The 18241-nt window shown below is 46.2% G+C and overlaps 1 protein-coding gene across 1 annotated transcript in view; it reads right to left on the bottom strand.

Annotated features, from left to right (window-relative positions):
* Window positions 1-10520: 10520 nt before the first annotated feature.
* Window positions 10521-18241, bottom strand: part of TMEM221 (transmembrane protein 221) — a 22423-nt gene continuing 14702 nt past the window's right edge. The window contains exon 3 of the mRNA XM_069070035.1: window positions 10521-14220. Within this exon, the coding sequence (XP_068926136.1) occupies window positions 13736-14220 (485 nt within the window). The 3' untranslated portion in view covers window positions 10521-13735. The remainder of the gene's footprint in view (window positions 14221-18241) is intronic.

The following is an 18241-nucleotide window of genomic DNA, read 5'->3' as shown; positions in this document are numbered from 1 at the left end:
TTTGGGGGAGGGGGGCTGGGGCTGGGGGGGAGGGAGAGCTGGTCAGGGGGAACAGGGGGAGGTATGTGAATTGGGCTTGGGTGGGAGGAAGGGGGGAATAGAAAACCACAGAGAAAAAAACAAACCTCCAATGTTTACAGAATAGCTTTAACTTGGACCCCAGGTGTGGAAGCTGCCGGGACTAGGCAGACTGGCTGTCCTACAGTTATTTCCAAATAACAGTATTCAGTTGAAAAGTTAAAATAAACAGAGAGAAGAGGTCCAATGGCACTTTTTATTTAGAACACACAAGGGTTGTCTTTTTTATATTTCTAAACCTTTTGGGGGGGCGGGTTTTATACAAGCATTCTTTGCTAGGCTTTCCAGTCACTCCTTCAAGGGCCAAGGGCTCTCTCCGCCTGGTTGCCCACCTGCCTGCGGAGAACATCGTCTTCCTTCTTTCTTTTTTTAAGAGAGGGTTTTCAATTTGGGGTCCCTGGGCAGTGTGGAGGAGGCCAAGCTGTCCCAGGGGGGGGAGGGGAGGGGGGAGGCGGGTTCCAGTGCCACTGGGGGGAGGGGGACTTAGCGAGGATGGAACCACAAGGATCGGACAGCAGGGATGGGAGGCAGTACAGACCACACCTGGGCGGGAGGGGGGGCCACTTGGGGTGGGGAGGGGACAGAACTGTCATGTCACAAACAAAAGAAACCTACCTTTTTTTAAAAAGAAAGTTTCTCCTTTTGCTGATTATGTCTTTAAGTTTTTATTATTTTTTTAGTTTTATTTTTTTATTTTTTACCTTGTGTATATGTAGGGAATTTATAGGAAAATATGTACTTTATTGAATAAATTTTAAGAACTAAAATATATTTTATTTTAAAGAAAATAACGGACCTTTAACCTTACACAGCTAAAGTACTGATTATATATTTGCTGAGCTGACTTGACGGTTAAGAAAATTGTATCAAGAGTTTTATTTTTTGACTTCAAAGCCTTCTTAATAAAGTCTTTTTACTCTATATAAACATTCCTGCTTGGCTTGCTCTCTAAGGCACAGAGGGAGAGGAGGCGGGGGCCCTGCAGTTATTGGAAGGTGAGGGGCACAAGTCCTCTAGTCTCTTCTCATCCCCTTATACACCATTCCCATACCCTATACACTGGACAAGTTATAGGGGCTCAGACCCTGAAGGAACTTTAGAAGATTGAATCCTCCCTGGGAGGGAAGATATAACATAGAACGTTGGTGCTAAGAGTGGTCCTAGAACACAATGTCAGAGCTGGGAGGGCCCTTAGAACACAGAATTTCAGAGCTGGGAGGGCCCTTAGAACACTGGATGTCAGGGCTGGGAGGGCCCTTAGAACACTGGATGGAACAGAGAATGTCACAGCTGGGAGGGATCTTGGAACATCCAATGGCAGAGCTGGGAGGACCTGTAGAATTTATAATATACACTAAGTATAGTGTTACATGCTTATAATCTCTACTGGTGGATCTCTTGAGCTCTGGGTTTCTGAGCTACAGTAGGGCCATGCCAATTGAGTATCCCCACTAAGTTCAGCACCAGCATGGGAGGTCCCTGGAATAATGAGACCACAAGACCTGAAGAGATCCAGGTTGGAAATAAGAGTAGATCAAAGCTTCTATGCTGATCAATGGAGAGATTGGCCTATGCCATCCTAGGGGAGGATAAAGGAGACCCAATTTCAAAAAAAATTTGAACATGACCGTGGAATGTTGGAGATAGAGACCTTGGAACTCTTATTAGAATTAGGGTGGGGATGCCGGGGGGAACCACAGAAGTTAGAAGCTACAATATCAGATCTGTGAAGGGCCTTAGACTATCCAAGGCAGAGCAGAACTGGGAGGAATCTTAGATCTTAGAATGTTAGAGTTGGCACCATGGATAGAGCACTGGACCCAGAGTCAGGAAGACATGAATTCAAATTCAAGCATTAGCTTTGTGGCCCTGGGCAAGTCACCTAACTACTATTTGCCTCAGTTCCTTATCTGTTAAATGGGGACACACTAAAGAAGGAAATGACAAACCAGTATCTTTGCCAAGAAAACCCGTGGATTTTTCATGGAGTAACAGAGTCAGAAATGACTGAACAACAATATGACACTATAATAATGCCTACCCCGCTCCCCCAGGGTTGTTGTAAGGATAAAATGGGATCATATTTATTTATAAGGTGCTTTGCCAACTTTAAAGCTGTAAATGCTGACGACAGAATGTTGAATTGGGAGATGTAAGATCTCAAAATGTCTGAGTAAGGAGGATGTCCAAAGATCAAATCTTATGATTTCAGATGAGTAAACAAGTCTAGAGGGAGGCAGTATCTTGGCCCAGGTCACAGCACGTGAGTGAAAAGTTAAAAAAAAAAATCCAGATTTCCCGAGTGGGTCAGTAGCTGTATTACCTCTGGGTTCAGCTGTGTTCATACATTTGTGTGTCTGTGTGGTTTATTTCCACCTGAAAGTGAAAATTTCGACTGAAAGTATGAGTGTCCAGTAGGTGGGGAGGGTCCAGAGTCCTGGTGCTCCTTAATGAGAACCAGAATGGATGGTGAGGAAGGTCAGGGGGCCTTGTGGGCTGCTTCCTGGGAGCAGAAACTGGAGGGGGCCGAAGGCAGCTGAAGTCCTTGACAGAGGTCCTCCTGTTTGGGATGGGCCTCTCCATAGAGAAGAACCACTTAGAATTGGAACAAAGCTACAGTAGAAGGGAGGGGGTTGGGAAGGAGAGACCATCAAAGTGCAAATCCATAGAGTCAGAGCCATGAAAGATCCAAGGTCCAATCAAAACTTGGAGAGATCAGGTTGGGAAAAGGGCCTGCCCATCCATTCCTGGCCTCCTGGGATTTAGACCTGGAACAGCCCCTCAAAGTCAAGCCCCACCCTGCTCTCAGGCCAAGAGGGAGGTCAGTGGACTTGTCCATGATCACACAGGTCAAAACCTGGCTGGAATCCAACCCAGTTCTGCTGATATCACCTCCAGCCTCCAGCCTTTCCTCCAGATTCCACCAGGGATGGACCATAGCAGTGTTCTCCCATAACTCCCCACCCCCACCACTGGAGTTAGTAACTGAACCAAAGGGAGCCTTCAGTAATCTGGGCAGACCCAGCCATGAAGAACCATAGAGAACGTTTCTGGGAAAACTGTGGCCGACAACTACACAGTCTGAGAAGGTGCAGGGGTGGGGAACCTGCAGCCTCCGTGCCACATGTGACTGTCTAGGTCCTCAACTGCGGCCCTTTGACTGAATCCAAGCTTCACTGAACACATGAAGGGCCACACTTGAGAACTTAGAGGGCCACATGTGGCCTCGAGGCTACAGGTTCCCCACCCCTGGTAGAGGAATTTTCTGTTCTATCAGAGTAGAAAGAAATACAGGTCCTGGATTTGTGAAGCCTGGCTTGTGGGGAATATTTTTTGAGAACTTTTCTATTTCCTGATTCAATTAAAAGGGACATTTTGAGATTGGGTAGAAGAGGTCTCCCAAAGTGCCATGTATCTGGAATCAGAAGACACAGGTGTTTCTTACCATCTGTGTGACCTTGGACAAGTCACAGTTTCCCTGATTCTCAGTTTTGTTACCTTTAAAATCGGTAAAAATAATTTCTAAGGTCCCTTCCAACTCTAGAGGGTATTCCTGCTTACATGGATTTGACGGCCTCTTGAGAGTGGCTTCTGAGTCCAAGAGCCTATGACTCTGCTGTTGGATTGATCAGGGAAGACTTCCTGGAGGCGGTGAGTGGGTGAGCCAGATCTAGAAGGAGATGATGAACCTGGGTTAAGGGAGGATGTCAGAGCGGGGAGAGGGGTCCGAGAGTGCCTTTAGATGTTCTTGGAGAGGCAGGTTTTCCAATACTTCTCAGACTTGATTGGGAGGCCTGGAAAAGCATTAGGTAGTTAGGTGGTACAGGGGATAGAGGGCAGGACCTTGTAGTCAGGAAGACCTGAGTTCAAATTCAGCTTCAGATACCTACTAGATGTGTGAACCTGGGCAAGTCACTTGATCTCAGTTTCCTCATCTGTAAAATGGGGATAATAATAGCACCTCCATTCCAGGGTTGTGAGGATTGAATGAGGTAACATTTGCAGAGCATTTATACACTGCCTGGCACAGTGCTATATAAATGTCAGCTATTACTTAAAGCTTTATAAAGATTTGCAACAATCTCACCTTATCCTTACAACAGCCCCAGGAGGGAAGTGCTATTTTTGCAGAGGAGGAAACAGAGGCAGACAGGAGTTAAGTGACTTGCCCCAGGTCATACAGCTAGAAAGGGGTCAGAACTTGAACTTGGGTCTTCTTGACTCTCTATCCACCCTAGTCTAGACACAGCTTTGGTTCATGGGCAGAAACTTCTATCCATCCATCCTTTTATCATAGGATCATGAATTTAGAACTGGAAGAGGCTAAAGATTCCCATTCACTTTATAGATGAGGAAAGTGAGGCCCGCAGAAGTTAGGTGACTTGCCCAGGATCACGCAGCTAGAAAGTTTCTGAGAAATAAGCTTCTTGACCTTAAATCTAGTACGCAGCTTCCTTGTGCACGCTGTACTTGGGGTGCCTGGGGCCCAGAGCTACCCCTCTGCTCCCAACAACCTTCACAAAGACAGCAGAGTGTAGTGGCCTTGAGGGAGGAAGGCCTGGCTTCACCTTGGGACACTCATTGCAGCTATACCACCAATCATTTTTCTAGCCTTCTGTTTCCTCATTTCGAAAATAAAGGAATTCGGTTCTATCCCTTCCAACCTCCTTCTAATTCTATATGCCTGATCCTAGGAGGATTGGAGCAGCTATGCCCTCATAGAACCTCGTGGGCCTTGGGTTCACCCTATGCAGTGCTGGCTCAGGTGCGGGCACATGGAAAAGCTTTGGAATCCCAGGTTGGGGGCGGTGAAGGAAGGCTGCCTTCTGAAGACTTCATTCTTTTCTGGGGGTGATGTTGTGGGATGGAGGTGTGGTCAGGGGTGTCTGCTCATGTGGGCACACATGGGATTATTTCTGTGGGGGCCAGGGTGTGGATGTTGGATGCACATGTGTATTTACGGGTGTTAACTGTCCTCTTGGAATATATGTGTAATGAAGGCTCTTTCCCACCAGGAGGCGCCAGAGCCCGCTCTTTGGGCAATGGGACACCTCTTTAGACTCCTATCTGGACCAAGGATGCCACCGACTGTGGCCTAGGTGGGCCTTCTTAGGAAGGTTTCTTAGAACATCCTGGAGAGGGTTGATTGAGGTGGGAGAGAAGCTGCTTTGGAAGCATCCTATGATTTTCTAGGTTTGGGCCCCAATTGGAAAACTCAGAAAACAAGTACTCATAGGGGATGATAAGATTCAGAGCCAAGAAGGACTTCAGCAGTCATTCATCCAAGTCCATCACTTTACAAATGAGGAAACTGAGACCCAAAGAGGTTCCCAGATCCCGGATCACATTCTTCGTAGAATTAAAGTTCAGAGGGCTCTTCAAGGTCACATAGCCCAATCCCTTCATCTTTTAGATGAGGAAACAGACCCTGAGGATAGATCAGACACTTAACTGTGGTCTAGAGTGAGGTGAACAGGATGGTGAAGGGATTCCAGTTCTTGCCATGTAAGGATCACTTGAAAGAACTAGGCAGGTTTAGCTTGAAGATGAGAAGACTTGGGAGATAGACATATAGCTGTCTTCTTGGAAGTCTGGTGTGCAGAAGAGGGATTGGTTTTATTTTGCTTGGCCGCAAACGGGAGAAATGGGAACAAGGGGTGAAAGCTGCCACAAAGTACATTTAACCTTTATAATAAGGGAAAACTTCCTAAGAATTCTAGCTGTCCCAAAGTGGGATGAACTGCCTTGTAAGGGAGGGAGCTGTCCTTCACTGGAGGAATCCAAGCAGGGGCTGGGTGAGATGATCTGTGACATACTTTGATTCTGTGTCCTCTGGGGCCATCATGTCCAGGTCCTTACTGAACAAGAATGTCCTCTGTAGCATCCCTCTCCAGTGGTCATCCAGTCTTTGCTTGTAGATCTTCAGGGCTGGGGAATTCACGACTTCCCAAGGTAGCCCCTTCTTCTTTGGGGATCACTCCCATTCTCAGGAAGCTTTTCTTCACATCTATGAAACTCCCAGTTTTGCTCTAGGGGGTAGCTTCTTGAGAGTAGGGCCTGGGTTGTAGCTATCTTTCTGCAGCCCCTAGTCTAGAATCTCAACTATGAATTTATACAGGTTTAGACTTGGGGAGCTTCTCGCAGATCTTTGGTCTGTGTCCTCAGGTAGGCTGAAAATTCAGGATGTGAGTCGTTTTTTCCCCTCCTTGAGAATCCCTTGGGAACATCAAAATACAGTTCTACAGAAAAGATAAAAAGTCTTAGCTCCTGTTCAAGCATTCAGGCTAACGACATACTGAATATAGGACAGTCTTTATTTCCCCTCATTTAGATAGCACTTGAACAGGAGCTTATACAGAAACAGTGAAGGACACTCACTATCCTCCCTCTCTAATAGCTCCCTATCCGTCAGAAGCCTAGATAGCCCTCCAGATGTATATGGCATTACCCCATGGTCTGGGCTCCTCTCACATAGAGAAAGAGCACCACGGGTTACCAGAGTTGGCTCCCTTCCCCCAGATGTGCATAGTTCACATAACTCAAGGTTGTAGTTAGTGGAGGACAAAGTCCAGTTTTTTTTTCTCCACTTCTCGCTGCCTTTCCTGGACCTCTCTTGGTCCCAGAGCTTTTACACTTGGTCCTGAAACTCAGCATTAAACAGGAGCTTTACCATTTCTCTCAGGTGGTTTGGTTTAAATCACTGCCTCTGGCTGCAGCCATCTCTAGGACCAGATGGTTCTGGAGCCACACAGTCCATGCAGACTTTTCTCTCCTTCGCTCCCTCAGCTCTGGTTCTCTTCCTTCCCTCCAGCTCCATGTCTTCTCTCCCTTCTGGAGGTTCAGAGGTTTTAGAGTACGCCGGTCCCTTCAATCCATTCTCCAAAGGATTGTCAAAGTGACTTTCGTATAGCCCACTTCTGCCCGTGTACCTCCTTCCTTAGTATTCCAGGTGTTCTCCGCTGTCTCTACAACCCGGAGCCTTCCTACCTTTCCAGCCTTCTTACCCTTCATCCTCCTCCACGAAGTCTGCAGGTATTCAGGTCTCTTGGCATTCTTGCTGTCCCTCCCACATGGCCCCTCCTTCTCCGGTCTCCATGTTTCACTGTCCTCCATTCCTGGAATGCTCTTTCTCCCCACCTCAGCCTCCTGACTTGCTTCAAAACTTATGTCAACTACCACCTTCTAGTCTCCCCACCTAGTAGCAGATTACTTGGAAGCTACTCTGCATGTATCTTATATGTATTCATTTATATACACATCTTCTCCATTAGACTGGGAGCTCCCTGAGGGTAGGCACTGTTTGCTGTTCTTGGCAACCTCAGCACTTAGCCTGATATACAGTAAGGGCTTGATATATGCTTATTGATAAACGCATCTCAGTCAGGGGGTCAGTAAGGATCCAAGGCAAGAGTCCTTCTTGGACTCTGTCATAGAAACGTCATATCATCAACATTCCAAATGCTATGTCAGTGGGGAGGTATGTAGTCAGCCAGTAAACTAACATTTACTAAACACCTATTATGTGCTGTATGTACACGGTGCTAAGTACTGGGGATTCAAAGACAGGCTTTGCTTTCCCAGCCCCTGCTCCCAAGGACCTCACAGTTTAACGGTAGACACAACAAGCAAACACATTGTAGACAAGGACAAATTGGGGGTTATCAAAAGAGGGATGGCATGGGGAGTAAAGATTTTTTTTTTGCTTTTTGGAGGGTAATTGGGGTTAAGTGACTTGCCCAAGGTCACATGGCTAGTTTTTGTGTTAAGTGTCAGAGGTTGGATTTGAACTCAGGTCCTCCTGACTCCAGGGCTGGTGCTCTATTCACTGCAGCCATCTAGCCACCCCCAGGAGTAAAAAGGATTAAGAATACTTCTTGCAAGAGAGACTTTAGCAAAGCTTTGAAGGAAGCCAGGGAAGGAGAGTGCATTCCAGGAATCAGGGACAGCCAGGAAAAATGGCCAGAGCAGGGGGATGGAGTATCCTGTGTGAGGAATCTCTGGATCCCAAAGTACGTGGCAGAAAGTAGAAGATAAGAAGACTGGAAAAGTAGGAAAGGGGCAGATTATGAAGGTGGTTAAAAGCCAAACAAAACTTTGTATTCCATCCTGAAGGTAATAGGAAGACACTGGAGTTTATTGAGAAAGAGAGTGAGGCAGGGGTATGATTGGACCCGAATTTTAGACAGAGCAGATTTGACAGCTGAGTGGGGGACTGATTGGAGTAGAGACCTGACTCAGGGAGACCAGTCTGAAGATTACCACAATAGTCCAAGTATGAGGTGATGAGGGCTCTGCCAGGGTGGTGGCAGTGTCAGGAGAGAAGGAGGTATATACAGGCCATGTACTATGAAAGCAAAAACAACAGGACTTCAGAACTGATTAGATATGGTAGGTGAGAGTGAGGGGTCAAGGATGATGGCTAGGGTGGGAGCCTGGGTTGGGAGGCTGGGAGGACGGTGGTACCCTCAACAGTAATATAGAGGGATTAGGGAGAGTGGAAAGTTTTAGGAGAAGCTTAGTGAGTTTGGTTTTGGACGCTGAGTTTAATATGTCTACTAGACATTCAGTTCAAGATGCCTAAAAGATAGTTGGAGATGAGAAAGTAAAAGTTGGGAGAGAGGTTAAGCCTAGAAAAGAAGATCTGAGAGTCATGGGCATAGAGATGATCATTACAACCATGGGAGTGGATGGGGTCACCAAGAGAAATAGTATAGAAGGCCAGATTGAAGGTAAGTGAGAAAGGGAGAAGGGCCGAGGAGGCAATCTGCCGGGAAAGAAAGACAAGGAGAAGGGCCGCCTACCTCTTCACGTGAGACGGGGGCGAAAGAAGAGTTAGCATCAGAGGGGATCTGGGACTCCCGAAATGAGGAAGAAGGAAGAAGTGAAAGCTCACTGTTAATAGCCTTGATTTCTTTTCTGTGAAACGAAGCAGGGCTTTTGGCTGAGGTGGCACCGGGAGGAGAAGCTTGAGGAAGCACCACCATAGCCTTGAGACAGTGAGGGCTCAGTTGGGATTATGAAAAACAAAGCTGTAGTGACATCAGTCAGCAGGATTTCATGATCTCCTTGTTCAGTAGCAAAGGCAGGGGATGGGAGGTGTAATCCTTTACTGGACAAGATCTTCAATAGGATAAAGGGGAAAAATACACAAGGAAAGAGGACAGTGTAGAGTTAAACTGGCTTACCAAGGCAAGAAGGGAAAGGGAAGAGGGTGGGGCCGGTGTAGGGAGGTTAGCTTGGAGAACATGCTGCAGGGGGAGGCCATCTTCACCAAAGGTCTCATCCTTCACCTTGCCCACTTTACCCAACCTCTTCTGGATTTCACCCTCTGCATCTCTAGCCCCAGCACCCAAAGACAGTAGACACAGAGCCCCAGGTCTCCAGACGCCCAGCCTTGAGCTATTTCTATGAGGTGAACAGGTGATCTCCAGAATCTTTCCTTAAGTTTCTACCTCCATCCAAGAAGCCAATCTAAATTTTCTCTCCAAACCAGTAAACAGAATTTGATACCTCTTCTGGGCAGGAGGATGGATGTTTGTGCCATACCAAGGGTCAATCAGCCCTGCCCATTCTCCAGGGACCATCACCCAGGATCATTTTCCAAGGTCCATCCACGTGGTTTACCCAAGCAAGCCAGTCTCTCTGTCCCCAGAGTCTGCTCTAGAGATTGGAGACCCGCCCTGGCTCTCAAGACTCAGCACCAAGACATTCGATCCCATTTCCTCCCATTCTGTTCTGATGTAGGCTGCCCCCGAATGGAGGACACACTCCTAAAATGAGATTCCTTTGGGTGAACAAAAGTCTTTGTGCAGAATTGCAGTATGAAAGATGGAAAAACTAGAAAAGGTGCTTTTTAAATCTCTTTCAACACAAGAAAGGAGATTTCTTTTTTCATATTTATGATCTTGAAAAGAGAGCAGTGATGGGAGGCTATGTGGTTTGGTTGTTTCTTCAGTTAGTATTAGGAGAAGCCCTTATCTAGGAGTCAAGATCTGGGCTTCAGTCCCAGTGCTGACACAGCTGTGTGGGCTTGGGGAAATTTTATAACCTCTCTGAGCATTAGTTCCCTTATTGGTAAAATAAGAAAATACAACTAAGTGACCTTTGAGCTCCTTTTCAACATTGGTCTAAAGGACCTAGAAGCTCTAATATTCTATGCTTATAAATAATAAAGACCAGAGCTGGTCTGGGGTGGGGGAGTGAGGAAGCCCTCTCCCAGTTAGAGACCCTCAGCTTTGAGCTCACTCATGAGCTGGGCCAGTCCTAGGGGAACAGGACCTCTACAGAGAACATCATGGCCTTTTTCTCACACTCACTGGTTCTCTATGCCCTACCTTGGAGCCCCAGGGAAAATCACATACAGGAAGCTTAGATTTGGTTGCTATCTAGGGTCTCCCCAAATGAGACATTCACAAAAGACACATACCAGTATACAAGGTCGATCAGGTATTGGACAGCTATTTATTTCTTCCACACAAAAGAAATGCTGAAAAATCACAAAAGGCTCATAGGTATGCAAAGACAAGATGAAACAAGAAACTGTAACTCCTAAGGGGTGAAAACTTAAAACACGAGACATGTAATGGGACTGGTGAAACCGCTATTTTGCCTTCCTTGGGCTCTGCACTATCTAAACAACTCCCTGGAGGGCCACGTCTTCCGAGATCCAGGGCCCATTCCCTTGGCTGTGGTTATCTTTTCCAGGGAGGGCAGAGTTACAGAAAATACCTCCCTCTGCCACTCAACTCCAGCTGAGAGACTCAGGACCTTCTGATCCCTCAATTCCTGGAATTGCCTCGAGGGCTGGAGACATCCATCTCAGGATTCTTATCAGGTCACCTGTGCTCAGGGAAAGAAATACAAAGCAGAAAGGCTGACCAGCAGCCTAGGGCCCAGGTTTAGATCTGCATAAGCAATACATATTTGAGAAGCTGCTATGTTTCAAAGGGTCTAGAATGGGAGGGACTCCCTCATCCCTACAAGGGAGAGATCTCCTGCAGCACCTCTGCCCTCAGCTCATGGGAACAGAGAGAGTCCCAGATGATGGAGTTATACTTTTAAAGGTTGACTTCTTCATGACTCATTGGCCAGTCCTTTTCAACCTAGTCCCATAACAGGGGATTGCTTTGTATTCCCAAAGTACAAGTCCTTCAGTTCTGATCACATAGATTCCCTGTGAGGGGGTGAATGTCCCACCCAGGCCTATCTCCACCCATGCTCCACTGGGAGTGAACTCTACCATCATGTATACATACACACACAAATATGTATTTATTACAATGTAAGTTCTGAACCGTCTCCCTCGCACCCTCTGCACCCTGACCTAGAGAAGGCCACCGCGTGACTCCGCTATAGATGGAAAAGCATGCTCTGCACACTACTTGTCAGTTCTTTCTGTGGAGACGGATAGCATCTTTCTTCATAGGTCCTCGAGTATTTCTAATAGTAACTTAGTCAGTCACAATTGTTCTTCAAACAATATTGCTGTTACTGCATACACATTGTCTTGGTTTTGCTCATTTCTCTATTCATTATTTATACTCATTATATATATATTTGCTTTTAGAGGGGGGAAGCCAGTGCAGTTGGGGTTAAGTGACTTGCCCAAGGTCACACGGCTAGTAAGTATTAAGTGTCTGAGGTCAGATTTGAACTCAAGTCTTCCTGATTCCAGGGCTGGTGCTCTATTCACTGTGCCACCTAGCCACCCTCACCATTTATTATATTTCTTTTTTTTTTTTTGGAGGGCAATTGGGGTTAAGTAATTTGCCCAAGGTCACATGGCTAATTTTGCATTTATTATATTTCACTGGACTCAGGGTACACTTTTTTCAGCATGAGGGAAATGTGAGGGGAATTCGGGTATGGCAAGGGAGGTGGAGACGGGAAGGGGCCCTAGAATCAGAGGCTCCTGGGGTACCTCCCCTTCTCCTGGTTCCCCTGTTCCTTGGGTCCAGGTCTTCCCCTTTAGAACAATGGGACAGTTTCCTTGGCTGTGCCCTCACTTTGACCTTGGCAGCCAGGCAAGAACACACCAATAATGGACTCTGATTCTAATGCCTCTTCCTGTTTCTACCTCGAGCCCTCTCTCCAGTCCCCCAACATACTCACATTTGCCTCAGGCGGAGGGGCACATGCCCAATGTCCAGTTTGGCGTCCTGATTCTTGACTTGGAGTTCCAGTTCCCTGACTCACCCACTCTGGAGCCTTGTCCCCCCATGCCCCCAATTCTACCTCCCCACCTCCAGCTTCTTTCCCTTCCTCTGCTACCAGTGAATGGATTATGTGACTTGGAATGAGCCCTCTCACACCTTTCCCTCTCCTCTCACTCTCACCCTCTCCACTCAGATGCCAAATGCAACACAAAGACATGGTTATCGCAAGGCACATTCCTTGTGCCAATGGAACTTCTGTAGGACTATGCTTGGCATGCACAGGTCAGCACAGGGAGAGTGAAGCCTGAAATTTGCCCTCCTTTCCCTGCTTCCCTCTTCCATGTTCCTCATTCCAGCCTACCCTAATACATGAGGTCAGGCCTGAGCTTTATGAAGTGCATGGGGGATCTTGGAGCATGAGCCCTGCCAGCTGCTACCCTATCTTCTTAGATCTGCCAGTCATTTTTTAAAAGGGGTGATTACTTTTCTCTGGTTTTTAATCAATGAAACAAGAATCTCCTGGTCCAGGTAAAAATGGGGAACCAGGGCCTACCCTCTAGCCATGAAATCTCTGATTAAGACCTCACCAACCATTCCTTTGTCTGTTGAAATAGGATCACAGATGCTCAGGGAGGGAGGGGACTTCAGAGGGCATCTGGTTCAACCTAGGCCAGAGTGGGAATTCCCCTTCTACACTGAGTGATTGTCCAGGCTCCACCTGGTGGGAGAATCACTCCCTCCCAAAGCTGCCCTTCCAGAGAGCTCTAAGTGGGAGGAAAAGATGGCTCGAGACTGAGTCCAAATCTGCTTTTCTGCTACTTCTTTCACTAGTTTTACTCTTTGGGGAGAAGCAGAATTTTGAAGGCTCGAAGAGCTCCCAAGCTTCCCCGGCCTAGATTTTCTGCCCCCAGGCCAAATGTCCTTCAAAAGCTTGATTTCCAGGTCTCTCCCCATCCTCATCATCTTCTCTGTCCTCATCAAACTGTCATACCCAGAGCTGAATTTCCAGTCATCCAGATGGGGTTGAGCAGGGCAGAGGACAATGGGACAATGAGTTCCCTCCTTCTGGACACTGTCTTGTTTTTTTTTTTTTTTTTGCAGCCTAAGATTTAGTTTTCTGGCTCTATACATTCACGTGACCTTGCATTCCACTAAGACCCTCAGTCTCTACCTGAGGTCTTCAGCTTTGGCCCTAGTATGCTGTAGGAGAGTGCTCTCTAGAGGGTCTGGAGTCAGAAAACCTGGGTATGCATTGAAACTTTGCTATGCACTAGCTATATGGCTTTAACCTTTCTGGACCTCAGTTTCCCCAGTTGAGGAATTGAGATTGGACTAGAGGGTTCCTCCCAGTTCTAAATCCTATGATTCTATGAGATCTCTGGGACCCCCGTGTGTGAGAACTGACCCTTAGTTAGACACAGGATGGTGACACATCAGTCCAAAATCCTAGTCCCTGAAGCCCAGACTGGTTCACACTGAGTGCCCCCCCCCCAACAGAGTGTTCACACTAGGGTAGAGTCTTTCCCAGAGCTGCCGGTCTTTCGACTCAGCACCCCCCTCATCTCCTGAGCCACCCCATTCCAGGGTCTGGCCCGGGCCCCCAGCAGCCCCGACTCAGCTGACAGCGTCCGGTGCATTCTAGGTGCCCCACGGTCACCCTCTTCAGCAGGCACAGGATTCCCTGTGGGGAGTGAAGAGGCCAGGTGGGGCCGAGCCTCAAGGAAAGGAGGGTAGGAGAACTCCCGGTGGATATCGGGTCGTGCCCTGCCACCTGGGGCCTGTTTGTAGAGGTCCCTGGTGGGGCGGGTTGTGTTGTTCTCATAGAGGGTGTGGGCTGGCTCAGGCAGGCGACGGTGGGAGGCCTTTGATGCCCTGAGCAGTATGTGAGTGAGGGTGATTAGCAGGACCACTATCCCAGAGGACAGGATGCAAGCACTGACGATCCCTGTTTCCATTTCAAACAGCAGCAGCATGTAGATGGACAGAGCTGGGAGGAGGAGGAATAGACACATTACTTCCAGTAATGGTAGTAGTGAGTGGCCCAAAAATTAGGGCTGGAAGGGACCTCACAGGCCATCTGGTCCAACCCTCTAATTTTACAGAGGTATTTATGTAGCACAATGTATAAAATGTTGAGCTTGTGGGGCTCTTTGCAGGTCACTTAGTCTCCATCTGCCTCAGTTTCCCCAACTGTAAAATGTGGATCATAAGAGCATCTCCCTCCCAGCATAGTTATGAATGAGATAATATTTGAAAGCATTTTGTAAACCTTAAAGTACTATGTAAATGCTAGTCATTATTATTGTTATTTTAATTATTTTTTGAGATTTTAAAAATTGTTATAAGGTTATTTATTGTTATTGTTATTTTTAACAGGATGAGGTACATGGCAAACCTGCAGTTTTGTCTGCTGTCACTGATCCCACAGAGGGTGAGCCTACATCCCAATACGTTCACTCAAGCACAAAAAGCAGGTATTTTATTCCCTTCTGCAATAGTCCACCGAACATTAAAATTGAAGGCATCCAGGCAGAATGGTGACTTGTCCCAAGACTGTCTTGAAGAGAACAAGATAATTATCCATGAACGTTCATGACATAGGGGCGAGAGCCCTGGAGTCAAGGAGACTGGGTTCAAATCTCGACAACATGGTGTTCATGCCATAGTCAACCTTGGGTAAGTGACTATACTTGCCTGAGCTCAGTTTCCTTATCTATCAAGTGGGACGGTTGGATTAGATGCCCTCCAAAGTTCCTTTTGACTGAGAATCTAAGTCAGGACAGCTGACTCCATCCATTCTGATCTGAGTAATCTTAGAGGAGACAGAGCACTTTCTGGGGCCTCAGTTTCCAAGTTGGAAATTTCTGGGCTGCACCTCTTATACTTTCTAGTTGTGAGAACATGGCCATATCAGCTCACCATTTGGAGTCTCAGTTTCCTAATCTATAAAATGGAGATAATTATAACTATTGTGCCTCTCTCCTAGGGTAGCTATGGAAGTCCAATGAGATTGTGTGTTTTTGGAAAAAAAAAAACACTACAGAAACATCAACTTTTATTCCTACCATTTGATTTCATGTGGAGTTATATATTGAGAGTGAGAAGTCAACCCTTCATTTCATCTATGAGGAAAATGGAGTCTAGAGAGAACAACTTAATCAAAGTCCCCTAGATACTAAGTAAGAACCAGGGTCAGAACCCAGACCCTGTGACTCCAAACACAGAGCCCTTTCTACTGCCCCACACTGCCTCCTTTGTCTAAGCCTTGTAACACCCCTGTAAGATAAACAGTACAAGTATTGAATTATCCCCATTTTACAGATGAGGAAATTGGGGCTTAGAGAGGGGACAGAACTTTCTCAAGGTGAAATAATTTGTAAATTGTAAAATGCTATCGAAATACTACCAAGAATGTCCAAGGAGTCTATCACTTCCAAACATCGCCTAATTGTGCACCTCCTCAGGTGAGAAGACCTCAGATCACAAACTAATTCCCTCTCCCGCTGCCTTCCCTTATAAAACCTTACTCTCTGGACCCCATGACTCCTAATCCCTAGATCCCCCAATTCCCTCCCAGGCCATCTCTGCATTAGCCACTCTCTCCTTGTAATGGCAAGCAAAATAGAATTTTTTTGCTGTTTTTCTGGATTGAATTTTAGTTAATCAAGTGCCTTTGAGCCTCACCTTTCTAACAAGAGTCTTTGACTGGAAACAGTATACATTGTATTGCTCTTAATAGACCTAAGGGATTTTGAAGATCTCCTCTGCCCTTAATAGGCTGAATGTAATCATTTGGGAGCCCATGGTGGGAGGAGCTTGCCAAAAGGGTGGAACAGGAAGAATTGGACCAAGAAAAGTATGAGCAGGGACTGGGCAGAACTGAAAGAAAGAATGTTTGTGATGTCGGCTCTCTGTCTGTTGATCTGTGTTACTTTCTCAGACAGAAGCCTTGTCTGTTGTTCTTAATGTGTTGATTTCTCAGTCAGAAAGTGAATTGAGATGATAGTGCTGATAATGTGTGTAAACATTGTTGTAGCCCTGTTAAGCTTTGTTTTTCCTAGAAACAGAAACTGCAAAGAGTTTGGAGAAGAGCTTGGAGTGGAGCAGTCCTTGTGAGGTAAGATATGGAACAGGAGAGGAGAGCTGCCTACAGGTGAATCTAGGCAAGAGTTGGGAGTGGTCAGCCCATGGGGTTTGGAAGCCAGCCTTGAGTAAAGAGGACTTTACTTTAGATACTCTGTATTGACTGATGAGATTTGTAACTTTCTGTGACCTAGGGATGGATGGATGGTGTTTGTACTTTCTGCTACCCCTTAAGGATGACTGGCTTAAGGATGATTGGAAGCCAGCCTCTAATCAAGATGAAAGAAGACTTTACTTTGGATATTCTGTATTGACTGAGAAGACTGTAACTTACTGTGGTGTAGGGGTGGATGGTGTTTGCATTTTCTGCTACCCCTTAAAGATGACTATAAGATATACTGAATGATATGCTTTATTTAAGGCTATGTGGCCACCTTAGTAATAAGTTGTTATGGTATGTTGTTGTGAATATTATGCTTTAGTTTCTTGAATGTTATGCTTTAGTTTGCTGCTGAATAAATAGAGAGTTCATTATACTATGCGATTAGACTCTTTTTCACAGCAGCAGTCCTCAGGAGAGCTGCTCATGATTGGCTTTACACTCCTCTTTTCCCCATCTGGACCCCTTGTTCAAACAATTCCACTCTATGCTGTCCTCCTCTCTAGTCCCCAGTCCCTTATCATATTACTTAATTAGACCTTAGATTACTCCCATCATGCCTCACTTTTGCTCCTACACAAACATGCTACTGAATGAAGGTGGAGAAAATGACATAGCCACCCTAATTAGGTCCATTACTAATTTATGTTTCTTAACCTCAATTAGGTCTCTGGCAATTCTCTCTGACTATCCACCATACCTGGAAGTTCTCCCTCTTTCACTTTGACGACAGACCTCACTGACTTCCTTTAAGTCCCAACTAAAATCCCACCTTCTATAGGAAACCTTCCCCAGCCTCTCTTCATTCCATTGCCTTCCCTCTGTTAATTATCTCCTATTTATCCTTTACAGAGCTTGCTTTGTATAGATTTGTTTGCATGTTGTCTCCCTCATTAGACTGTAAGGTCCTTGAGGGCAGGGGTTGTCTTTTGCCTCTTTCTGAATCCCTGATGCTCAGCAAAATGCCTGACACATAATAGGTACTTAATAAATGTTAATTGATGAATTAAGTATCAGAACCACAATTCAAATTTCCACTTTTTCTCTTCCCCAAGACATATTTCATGTGGTTGTGTTGACACATTTGGGATCAGCTCTAGTAATGTGGGTAGGTTGCATTCTCTCTCTGAGTCTGTTTCTCTCTCTGAGAGAGAGAGAGAGAGAAATGAAGAGAAACTTCTCTTCTATAAAATGTCAGCCTCCTCTCACAAGGCACTTGGGAAAGACTAAAAGAGATATGAACTTTAGTTTGTCATGCCTGAAAGGTCAGGTCAGTGCATGTGTGTGTGTGTGTGTGTGTGTGTGTGTGTGTGTGTGTGTGTGTGTTTAAGACTGAGAGGCTTACAAAGAGATGAAAGTCCAAGTGTTTTTAAAGGTTGAAGGTTTGATGCCATTGCCTGTTCCAAAGTCTGGAAGCTGAGTCTGTGTCTAGGGACATAGGAAAGCTTCCTGCTTCCAGATCCTGGTTTTCCCACTAGAAGCCACCATTATCTCCCCTCCCTCTTTTCCTCTTTCTCTTCTCTCCTCCTCTCTCTCTCCTCTCTCTCTTCTCTCTCTCTCTCTCTTTCTCTCTCTCCTCTCTCTCCTCCGCTCTCTCTCTCCTCTCTCTCTCCTCCTCTCTCTCTCCCCCCCATCTTCTCTGTCTCTGTCTCTCTCTGTCTCTTGTCTGTCTATCTGTCTCTGTCTCTTCCTCTTCCTTCTCTCATTATCTTCCCCATCCCCAAGCCTCCCCTTCTTGCTAACCATCCTATTTCTGTTGTAGGCC

This window comes from Petaurus breviceps, unplaced genomic scaffold (assembly GCF_028583685.1).
Source record: "Petaurus breviceps papuanus isolate PSGF00001 unplaced genomic scaffold, PetGlider_PUasm1.0 108, whole genome shotgun sequence".
Classification (NCBI taxonomy): domain Eukaryota; kingdom Metazoa; phylum Chordata; class Mammalia; order Diprotodontia; family Petauridae; genus Petaurus; species Petaurus breviceps.
Note: the sequence above shows the minus strand (reverse complement) of the source record. Positions and strands in the feature narration are given on the sequence as shown.